General features: G+C 51.5%; 1 protein-coding gene across 4 annotated transcripts in view; it reads right to left on the bottom strand.

Annotated features, from left to right (window-relative positions):
- The window catches only part of grip2b (glutamate receptor interacting protein 2b), a 324567-nt gene that overhangs the window by 118379 nt on the left and 193971 nt on the right, over positions 1–12217 (bottom strand). For 3 of the 4 annotated variants that reach the window (XM_072472104.1, XM_072472103.1, XM_072472102.1), the window contains one exon: positions 5478–5630. The exons of the other annotated variant lie outside the window; for it this stretch is intronic. In XM_072472104.1, coding sequence (XP_072328205.1) covers positions 5478–5630 — 153 coding nt within the window. The remainder of the gene's footprint in view (positions 1–5477; positions 5631–12217) is intronic. 4 annotated transcript variants of the gene reach the window in all.

The raw sequence follows: 12217 nt of genomic DNA on the forward strand, positions 1-12217 counted from the left end.
GGTTGCCTCCGGCAGCCTACGCCAGCAGCTTCTAAAAATAAAAGGCCTGACCTTAGCACCTGCAGTTGAAGCCTGTGTCCTGCACGAGAACGCGACTAGCCGCTATGCCCAATTTCAGGCGACCGAATTGGCGCGGAGTGGGTCCTACGCAACCGGATGGGCGAGCCAGGTTCCCCACGAGGCCGATCGGGTCCAGGCGATCGAGTTTTTCCTGGTCCGCAGACCGGACAAGGGCGGCCGTTTCGTGCTCTTTTCGAGACCTCCCGCGCGCTTGTGCGCGCCAAAACCTACGGCAACACTGAGGGACGTGATGCGCAGGCGCGTCGACGCAAGACCGAACTGCGCATGCGCAGTGGCGTAACGAATGCCATGATGTCACAACATGCGGCAACTGTGGAGCTGCACATTTAAAAGGGCAATGTCCCGCAAAAACCCAACAATGCCTACGCTGTGGCAAGGTGGGCCACTACGCTACTTACTGTCGAGCCGCTCAACCTGTTGATCTTCCGCATCTCCGACAATCTCGCAGGAACGTGCGGATCATTCAGCCTTCACATTCCGACATCCAAACCGATGACACAGATGACCAAGACGCCTTCCGGGTTGTGGTCATTGATGGGAACCGGGTCAACACAATCAATCCGGGTAATGAATGGTGTGCCACCCTGATAGTCAACCGATCGCCGATCACTTTCCGCCTGGACACTGGCGCCTCCGCCAACCTCATAGCATGGTCCGCCTTCTACGCCATGAAGGTCAGACCACCAATCCGGCCGTCCCGGTGCAGGATGGTCGACTACAACGAGAACATTATCCCGGCTATGGGATCCTGCCAGCTCCAGGTGACACACAACACACACACGGCCACACTCTCGTTTGAGATAGTCGGCTCATCGAAGGACTCGCTGCTGGGCGCACAGGCATGCAAGGTTTTCCACCTCGTGCAACGAGTCCACTCTCTCTCTCTCCAGACGGCACATCTGACTTCCCGGATGCAGAGTTCAACGCACAGCTCCAATCGCTCCTCGCCCACAACCAGGAGGCATTCGAGGGCATGGGAACACTGCCATACACCTACCGAATTCGCCTCAAACCGGACGCCATCCCGGTCATTCACGCACCTCGCAGGGTTCCTGCGCCACTTAAAGACCGCCTCAAGCAGCAGCTGCAAGATCTCCAGGACCAAGGGGTCCTATCCAGAGTCACGGAGCCCACGCCGTGGGTCAGCTCCATGGTGTGTGTCAAGAAGCCCTCTGGCGAGCTCCGCATCTGTATTGACCCCAAAGACCTCAATAATAATATCATGAGGGAACATTATCCCATACCCAAACGGGAGGAGATCACCAGCGAAATGGCCCAGGCGAAAATATTTACGAAACTGGATGCTTCTAAGGGGTTTTGGCAGATCGAACTCGATCCCTCCAGCCGAAAGCTATGCACCTTCAAGACCCCTTTTGGCAGGTTCTGCTACAACTAGATGCTATTTGGCATCATCTCGGCATCCGAGGTCTTTCATAGGATCATGGAGCAGATGATGGAAGGCATCGAAGGGGTGCGCGTATATGTGGACGACGTCATCATCTGGTCCACCACACCACAGCACATATATCGTCTCCAACGCGTTTTTGCCCGCATACGGGAAAACGGCCTGCGCCTCAACCGAGCCAAGTGTTCCTTTGGCCAGACCGAGTTGAGGTTCCTGGGGGACCATACCTCCTGGTCAGGGGTCCATCCGGATACAGACAAGGTGAGCGCCATCACAGCCATGCCGCAGCTGGCCGACAAGAAAGCAGTGCTACGCTTCCTTGGCATGGTCAACTTCCTGGGGAAGTTCATTCCCAACCTTGCCTCCCACACGACGGCTCTGCGCCACCTCGTCAAAAAGTCCACAGAGTTCCAGTGGCAACACACACACCAGCTGGAATGGGAGGAGCTCAAACTCAAACTCACCACTGCACCGGTATTGGCGTTCTTTGAAACGTCTCGTGCCACCAAAATCTCGACTGATGCCAGCCAATCCGGCATTGGGGCAGTGCTCCTGCAGTGGGATGACATGGCATCATGGGCCCCAGTTGCCTATGCATCGCGAGCCATGACCCCCACAGAGCAGCGCTACGCGCAGATCGAAAAGGAGTGCCTGGGCTTGCTAACCGGTTTAGACAAGTTCCATGATTATGTATATGGTCTTCCACGGTTCACTGTCGAAACTAACCACCGCCCCCTGGTCAGCATAATAAACAAGGACCTGAACGAGATGACCCCTCGCCTCCAGCACATCCTACTTAAATTCAGGAGGTACGACTTCCAACTGGTCTACACCCCAGGGAAGGACCTCATCGTGGCGGATGCCCTATCCAGAGCAGTGAGCAGGTTGCCAGATGCGGAGGGGTTCGTATGTCAGGTCGAGGCACAGGTGGCTTTTACAGCGGCAAATCTGCCAGCTGATGACTCCAGTCTGGCCCGTATTCGCCGAGAGACGGCAGCCGACCCCCTTCTGCAGCGAGTGATGCACCACATGACGGGAGGATGGCTCAAAGGGCAGTGCCCGCAGTTCTACAATGTCCGAGACGACCTGGCCATCATTGATGGCGTCCTTCTGAAGCTAGAACGGATTGTGATTCCGCACAGCATGCGCCAGCTGGTTCTCGATCAACTACACGAAGGCCACTTGGGGGTCGAGAAGTGCAGACGGAGGGCCCGAGAGGGCGGTATACTGGCCGGGCATCAGTGACGATATTGCCAACATGGTGCTCAACTGTACAACCTGCCAAAGGTTTCAGCCGGCGCAACCTCCTGAAACGCTTCTGCCCCATGAGCTGGTGACGTTCTCCTGGGCGAAGGTGGGTGTCGACCTATTTCACGCGCTCGGCAGGGACTATGTCATCATAGTTGACTACTTCTCCAACTACCCAGAAGTCATACGCCTGCACGATTTGACGTCGACTGCTGTCATCAGGGCCTGCAAAGACACCTTTGCTCGCCACGGCATTCCGATGACTATCATGTCGGACAATGGGCCCTGTTTCGCCAGCCAGGAATGGTCATTGTTTGCTGCCTCGTATGGCTTCACACACGTGACGTCCAGCCCTCTGCATCCCCAGTCAAATGGAAAGGCGGAGAAGGGCGTTCACATTGCCAAACGGCTCCTCTGCAAGGCTGCTGATGCCGGGTCGGAATTCTGCCTCGCCCTGCTGGCCTATCGCTCGGCTCCACTAGCCACTGGTCTCTCACCAGCACAGCTGCTGATGGGTCGCTCCCTCAGGACCACTGTGCCTTCCATCCTGGCACCAACAATAAACCATGCTCCGGTACTGCATAGAATGCAACTGCAGCGCGGTTTCCAGAAGAGGTCATATGACACGCGGACCACTGATCTTCCCGCCCTGGCCCCTGGAGACGACGTTCGCATCCACCTACCAGAAGGTGGCTGGTCAGCACCTGCCGAAGTTCTCCGACGCGTGGCTCGCCGCTCGTTCCTGGTACGCATACCTGATGGATCCATGTGTAGGCGCAATCGCCGTTCTCTTCGCCTTCTTCCACGCTCGCAACGAGACCTTACACTGACGGCGTATCCTCCTGTGGTTCCTGATAGCGACTTCGTGGAGCTGCCTGCTACCATGCCCCTTCCGTCGCCGCCCGTGGCCAGGCCCGCACCTCAGCCGGTGGTTCCCAACCCACCCTTGAGGCGGTCAACCCGAATTCGCCGCCCACCTACTGGACTGGACTTATGAGACTGTTTACACATTGAACTCATGCAACCACTGTTTTAACATGTCTATGTTCTTCTTGTTACAGGCATTCATTTTATCGTTCCACATTTCCACACTTTTTTTGTTATGGTACAACCTCGTTAGTATGTCACACCCGACATCGCCCCTTGTATATAGTTAAGCCCCATGTACATGCTGTAAATATTACACACACACATTTTGCTGCACTCAGTACACATTTCTATTTATAACCACGTAGGCACATAATCTTGTAAAAAAGGGGGATGTCATGATATTCAAGTGAACATCACAGCACATACACACATACATAATGATAGACAGACCAACAGACCAATTAGCACACATAACACGAAAGCCAATCACAGACAAGAGCATACACAGTACAAAACAAGAAACATGACACTTCCTGGGCAGTCCATCAGGAGACGGCACAGGGCAAGGACCTCAAAGCCAGACACTCACACAGTCACCACGTGCTGAGTACCAAGTTTGTTATATAAATAGTTTAAAGGAATAAAACTGCGTTAAACCAATCGCAACCGTGTTGGTTCATCTGTATCTCAGAGCACCCAACACTTCAGTGTGGTTGGTAAATCCCGCCCATAGAGTCGGGATTAACACAAATGCTCTTTCAGAGTGCAATATTGACATACTTACCCAATGGTCCATATGTGACTCCAACTACAGATCAACAGCATTGACTCTTGACTACATTCTGAAGTAATCTAGCAAACCTCTCAGTTTTTTTCAAACCGCACCAGCACCTTGAAGGGCAACTAATATGAGAAATAAATGCCCTCCCTTTCAACGCCGCATACACCCTGAGAATAACATTTCGCACAGTGAGATGGCAGAACGTTAATTGCTTTACCACAGGTTTACAAATATCTCCATGGCCTTACCCATCACTCTCTCTCTGTCACCTCCTCCTGTCTTACCATCCCATCCCACATCCCCCACAGATATCTGTGTTCCTCCAATTCTCACATTCTGACCCCTTATGCTTCCACGATTTACATCACTACCTCATTGGTTGCCATATATTTAGTCATCTAGGCCCGAAGCCTGCGTTTCCCTCTCTACCTCCCTTTCCACCTTTTAGAAACTCCTTAAAGTCGACCTCTTTGTCCAAATTTCTGATCACCTTCAACTAATGACTCCTCATGTGGCTCCGAATCAGATTTTATTTGATTATATTTTGATGATGTGCCTTGGGATATGTCACTTCATTAAACGTGTTATAAAAATACAGGTTGCTGTGGTGAACCTTCTCCTCTTTAGGGTGGAGTTCTTTAGATGGCTCTGCCATTCATCCCACTCACTCTCATCGAGGTGGCACAGCTAAGGAGGCCCTGAGCCAAAGATTTGATACATTCCTCCGATTTTTCTCTGTACTGTTTTGGTGAAGCCGTTCCGTAATTTATTAGGAGTCGATTAATGCTGCCGAACTCCAGACAAATATTTTAAAACAAAAGTGGTATCCTGTGGATGCTGGAGATCCAAAATAAAAATAGAAAATGCTTGAGCAATCAAGAGGTCTGGCAACATTTCCGGAGAGATTTTCACGCAAATTCTTTATCACCAATTACTGAAACGTTATCCTACAGTAGGTGTGTGCTAATATTATAAAATGTTTGCTTTGCCATTGTGTCAGGGAACGAATGTTTCACAGCAAGCAATTCATTTCATTTTAATTACCATTTCACAATTGACAGATTGAAAATGAAAGACATTAATGAGACTCACATGAACTCTTGTACTCTTTCCTTCTCATCCTCCTCCTCATCATAGTTGCTCGGGGGCTCATAGGAAGAACATTCCGCGAGAGAGTGTTTGTGTTCTGGGAACTGAAACCCGATGTGCCGGAAGAGGGAGGAGAACAGCTGATTGGGACCAGAGCTGTGGAGGAAAAAACGAGTCAGAGAGAGAGGGGCGTGGGTCAGCTCATAGTCACGAAGGGTGTAATAAAGAATCGATCAGTCTTTCCTAATGATTGGATATGGTTACATAGACTGTGCAATGGTTTGACATTGAGTAGAGCTGCCAACCCTCCAGGATTGAGCTCGTCTCCGGGAGTTGAAGATTAATCACCGGGGCACAGCTGGGAGCAAAAGTCATCAGGACATTAGCAGCTTGGTTTTCTGTTCTACTTGTAGAAATATTGGAGATAGGGAACAAAACCAGATTGACTGACAGTCCAGAATCATGCCATTGGTTGTTGCGCAGTCTGTTCATTTCCCAATCGCCTTGGGGAGGGCAGCTAAGAATGGACATCAAATCATAGACAGGTTACAGAATGTAGGGCGGCTATTTGCCCCAGTGTATCTATGCCACTCTCTGTTAGAGCCACTCACCTCCCTAGCCCCGTTCCCCCATTTTCTTCACCTTAGCGCTGCTAATTTTTGTCTCTTGGGGTCCAATTCCCTTTTGAAAGCCAGGATTCAATCTGTTCCCAACAGGCTTCCAGACAGTGCATTCTATTCTATTCAATAATCGCATTTGAGGAAAGAATGAGTCTGAAGCCAGACTACCTGAAAACAGATTTATTTCCAAGCCTGCAGACTAAGCAGGGCAATGCCTGGGGGCAGTGCCAGGGCAGTCATAGAGTCATGCAGCATAGAAAAGGCCCTTCGGCCCATCAAGTCGGCGCCGATCAAAAACAACCACCTAACCATTCTTTAAAAAAATATATTTTATGAAGGTATTTATATAAACAACAAACAAAACAAATAAGAGCAGAAGCAAAATTATACAACATAATAAATAATCAGCACCCATACCCCCTCCTGCCCTTCCCCTCCTCCCGTCCTGTCTCCACTATTTTTAGCCCTCTTTTCCCCTCTTCTGACACATCAGTCCTCCTTAAAAAAGTAAATGAACGGCTTCCACCCCCGGGCGAACCCATCATCCGACCATCTCAAGACGAACTTGATCTTTTCCAACCTCAGGAATTCCACCAGGTCACTCACCCACACCCTTCGCTTTCGACGGCTCCGAGTCCCTCCACCCAAGCAAAATCCATCTCCATCTCAATCATATCGCCCCATGGACTCCCGGGACATCCAACACCCCAAATATCGCCACCTCTGGACTCGGGGCCACCTTCACCCCCAATACCTCGGACATTACGTCTGCAAACCCCTGCCAGAACCCCTTCAATTTCGGACATGCCCAAAACAAGTGGACATTGTTCGCGGGCCGCCCCGCGCACCACCCACACCTACCCTCAACTCCCTCAAAAAACCTACTCATCCTAGCCACTGTCATATGCACCCTGTGGACCACTTTAAACTGGATAAGACTGAGCCTTGCACACGACGAGGACGCATTCACCATCCACAGAGCCTCCTCCCACGTCCCGGCCTCCACCACCCCTCCCAGCTCCTCCTCCCACTTCCATTTAACATTTCCTATCGGGGCTCCCTCCCAGTCCATCAGCTCCTTGTAGACCTCGGACACCTTCCCCTCCGCTAGCCCCTCCCGCGACAAAACCTTACCTTGCAGCCCCAAGGGTGGCAACCCGGGAAAGGACGACACCTCCGTCCTCACAAAATCCCGGACCTGTAAGTACCTAAAACTATTCCCCCTGGGCAGCTCATATTCCTCCTCCAGCTGCTTTACGAACAGATCCCCAAAACACTCAATCCCCGCCTGCCGCCTACCCCGAAACCTCGTTTCCAGCAACTCCCCACCCCCACCCCCACTGCAAACCTATGATTATCACAAATTGGTGACCACTGCCTCCACTGCCCCCATACCCTCAAGGCCGACGCCACCACTGGGCTCGCGGGTTGCTTGGCTGGCGAGAATAGCAGAAGCACTGTCAGCAATGCCCCTAAACTCGTTCCCCTGCAAGAAGCCGCCTCCATCCAGCCCCATACTGGATGTGGTGGCATCGGAGGCAATTCAGAGGAGGTTCACCAGATTGATTCCGGGGATGAAAGGGTTGACGTATGGGGAGAGTATAAACAGTTTGAGTTTATACTTGCTGGAGTTTAGAAGGATGAGAGGTGATCTGATCGAGGTATATAAGATACTAAAAGGGATTGATAAAGTAAATGTAGACCAAATGTTCCTCCTTGTAGAATCTAGAATGAGAGGTCACAGATATAGGTTGAGAGGCAGTAGATTTAGAGCTGAGATGAGGAGGAACTAATTCTCGCAGAGAGTGGTGAATTTGTGGAACTCGCTGCCCCATAGCGCAGTGGAATCTGAGTAATCAAGTAGTTTCAAGAAGGAGATAACTATATTTCTGATAAAAGATTGGTTAAAGGGATATGGGGAACAGGTGAGGAGGTGGATTTGAGACCAGGAAGAGATCAGCCATGATCTGATTGAATGGCTGAGCAGGCTCAAGGGGTTGAATTGCCTACTTCTGCTCCTAATTCGTATGTTCCTCTGAGCCCTGGTCATTGATCCCTCCACCAAGGGGCATAGTTTCTTCCTGTCTACTCTATCTATCCCCCTCATAATGTTATACATCTCAATCATCTCCCCTCCGCAGTCTCTTCTGCTCCAAGGAAAACAATCAAGTCCATCCAATCTCTCTTCATAACTAACACTCTCCAGCTAGGGCAGCATTCTGATACATCTCCTCTGCACCCTTTCCAGTGCTATCACATCCCTCCTATATGTGGATTTCAGAACTGCACACAATGTGGCGTAACCAACGGTTTATACAGTTCCAGCATAACCTCCCTGCTCTTAAACTCGATGCCTCGGCTAATAAAGGCAGGTACACTATATGCCAGGGGTTTTCAAACTCAGGGTCAAGACCCGCGGGTGGGTCGTGGGCAGGTTTCGGGAGGGTCGTGACGCTCGGTCGCGGTGTTCCCGATCGCAGGAGGAATGCCGCCTGCTGCAACCGGCATTTCGAAATGCCGGCAGCAACGGACTTTTGAGGTTGCTGACCATCCCACGCATGCGTGCCGGATCAAGCAGTGCACAGGCCCAGAGCCCAATGGGGTGGACAGCCTCCTCCTGACGTCAGCGGGATGTCTAGGGCCAGTTTTTTTCAGAAAACCATTGAGTCCTCCCACCGAGAGTTGGCGGCAGAGAGCAGGCCACGCGTCCCATGCGCTAATATCAAGTGTTCTGGGCGCGGGAGAGATTCCTCAAATTTGCAGCTGCCAGCAGCGTTGGTGAGAATTCTTCGTCCTCTGGTGAACAACCCATGAAGAAGAAGCTGAAAACAGGAACAAAGCAGCATAAAGATGATAACTTGAGGTATGGGCTATTAATTGTTCCACTGCAAGTCAGGATTCAAAGTTCATGTGTGTTATATGCAGGGAAGCACTGGCAAATGAAAGTTTAAAATGCTCAAAACTTCAAAGATATTTGAACACTAAGCATGGCGAATTCGAGGACAAACCTCTATTTTTTTCAACGGATGCAGTGAGGTCTTAACTCATCAGGAAGCCATTATCAGAAATGTAGCATTGAATAACAAAGCAAGTGACATCATGAGGACCAAGCAGTCTCATCTGTCACATTAAAAGTAAGTGAAAATGGTGGGTCATGAAGGTCGGGCGGTGTGGGTCACGAAGGTCGGATGGTGTGGGTCCCGAAGGATGCCCGGTTTGTAAAAATAGGTCCAGGGCAAAAAAGTTTGAAATGCATTCAAATGATTTTCCCAACAGTCAACAACCGGGGCTGAATTTCCCTTTTGGGAAACTAAGTATTCCTGCGTGGACTGATAAGCATGCGATTCGCATTTCCATTGGGGGCGCTATTAGTTCTGCGATTCAGGACATGCAACTGGGCCAGCAGTCTAACAGCACAAAATTAATTCATGGCCCAGTGGGTGAGATAACTGCTGGAGCTGGAATTAGCACTAAAAAGCCTGACAGCTGGAGCTGTTTTGAAGCGTTCCACTTACCACACACTCATTGCAGCCACAAAGATGGCTGAGAGATCTGCCCCCGAGTTTGGGAGTTCGAGGTGGACCCACTGCTCGCTGTCAATGAGGAGAGGGGTGACACTCTCTTCCTCAGGATGGGCCGTAGATTCAAGCCCCGCCCTCCTGAACAGTGCCGGGAGGTGGTGGCATAGGCAGGCAGTGCTGCCAGCCTTACCAAGAGAAGACAGTGATCCTGAGGGATGGGGGTCACTGGCGAGGCCTCTGCCTGACAGGGGCTGAGTATCAGGGAGGGTTCCAAAGGCCTTTGGTTGGGATGAGCTCTGCTAAACCCCTGCTTTCTCTGCAGTGGGGCAGCAGCTCTGAGGAGTGTCCCTGACTGACCTGGGCCACACCCAACACCTTGATGAAACCTTTAAAGATATGAGGGTTTCCAGAGGGGCAGCCTTAGTGGGCTCCCAGATGACCAGAGGCTCTCTGAGCATATACAGGACACTGTGAGAACTGTGAACAGCCAAGAGCCTGAAAGTAGGACGAAAGGGGTGCGACTAAATCCACATATTGCAGCAACGGGGTCTCAGCCAGGCTACCCCAATCCCAAGGAGGACACCCTGAGTCCCCTCGCCTCGGCAGCGAGCCCCCGGAACGCCTGACAATTTTTTGAGAGTTTTAAAAGAGTTTCCATACTTTCGCGATCCCCCTCAGCAGCCATGGAGCCCAGTCCCCACTTGTAAATACTTGCACTAATTTACACCTGCGTGACTTCTGCCTAAGAGGGACAGAGCATCGTGGAGGGGTGGAGTATGAAATGTCCAAGCCACTAATGATATTTAAATCCATGCAAATGATGGATTTGCATGGACCCGCCGGCATGGGGCGCACACTTTGATATCGCCGCCAGCGAGGGACTGGAGCATGGAGTCGGAATCGGCAAGGTTTTCCATTTTATACGATTCTATGGCCGATCGCGAATCTCGCTGCTGCCATCGTGAAACGGAGAATTCAGCCCAAGGAAATGCACCTTGTCACTGGGCGGGGTGGGGTTAATTGCTTCACGGGCTTACGTGAAACACAATTTGGGAGTTCTGCGAGATTTTCCTTGTTTTTAACAAACAATTTTATTGAGGTATTTTAGGCATATAGAATAAGTGACATTGTACAGTACAAAAGAAAAAGTTAAGACACAAATTACAAATTAAACATAGTGCAAACCACGGCTCTGTTCACGCATGGACCTGCCTCAATATCCCCCTATTCTACTCTACTCTACCCCCCACTCCCCTACCCCCCCCTGCTGACGCTTATTCCTCTGCGAAGAAGTCAATAAATGGCTGCCACCTTCGGGCGAACCCTAGTAGCGAACCTCTCAAGGCGAACTTGACTTTCTCTAGGCCAAGAAAGCTCACCATGTCCAATAGCCATACCTCAGCCCTCGGGGGCTTTGGGTTCCTCCATGCTAACAGTATTCGTCACCGGGCTACCAGGGAAGCAAAGGCCAGAACATCGGCCTCTCTCTCTTCCTGGACTCCCGGATCCTCCGAAACCTAAAAGATTGCCACCTCCGGGCTCATTACTACCCCAGTTTTCAACACCCGGGACATGACATCTGCGAATCCCTGCGAATACCCCATGAATTTAGGGCACGACTAGAACATGTGTACATGGTTAGCCGGCGCATCTAGCACACTTGTCCTCCAGCCCGAAGAATCTGCTCATCCGGGCCACCGTCATGTGGGCCCGGTGGCACGACCTTAAACTGGATCAGGCTGAGCCTGGTGCATGTTGCGGTCGTGTTTACTCTGCTCAGGGCTTCTGCCCAAATACTGTCCTCCAGCTCCCCCCGAACTCCTCCTCCCACTTAAGCTTCAGGTCCTCGGTCTACGTATCCTCAGCTCCCATTAGTTCCTTGTAGATGTCTGAAACTCTACCCTCTCCCCTAGAAACTACCCTGTCCTGTCTCCCCTTTGGCGGGAGACGTGGGAAGGACAGCACCAATCTGCGTACAAAATCCCTCACCTGCAAGTATCTAAAGTCGTTCCCTCTCACCAGCCCAAATTCTCCTCCAGCGCCCTCATGCTCGGAAAGCTCCCTTCCAGGAACAGAGCCCCCATCCTCACAATCCCCGCCCTCCTCCACAGTCGATACCCCCGTCCATGTTCCCCGGGGCAAATCGGTGGTTGCCGCAGATTGGGGTCCATACCGATGCTCTTACCTCCCCTACATGCCTCCTCCACTGGCCCCAGATCCGAAGAGCCGCCACCACTATCGGGCTGATGGGGTACCGTGCCGGCGGAAGTGGAAGAGGCGCCGTGACCAGGGCTGTTAAGCTAGTGCCCCTGCACGAAGCAGCCTCCATACGCTCCCACACTGACCCCGCACCTACCACCCATTTCCTTATCATCGCTATGTTGGCTGCCCAGTAATAGTCAGCCCCGCTTCTCTGTTCCTTTCAAGCATCACCCTCTTCACCCGCGGGGACTTCCCTGCCCATACAAATCCCAGAATAATTTTATTCAGCCTCTTAAAGAAGGACCACGGGATAAAGATGGGGAGACACTGAAAAACAAACAAGAACCGCGGGAGAATCGTCATCTTAACATACTGCACCCTCCCCGCCAATGACAGCGGG

This window comes from Scyliorhinus torazame, chromosome 13 (assembly GCF_047496885.1).
Source record: "Scyliorhinus torazame isolate Kashiwa2021f chromosome 13, sScyTor2.1, whole genome shotgun sequence".
Classification (NCBI taxonomy): Eukaryota; Metazoa; Chordata; class Chondrichthyes; order Carcharhiniformes; family Scyliorhinidae; genus Scyliorhinus; species Scyliorhinus torazame.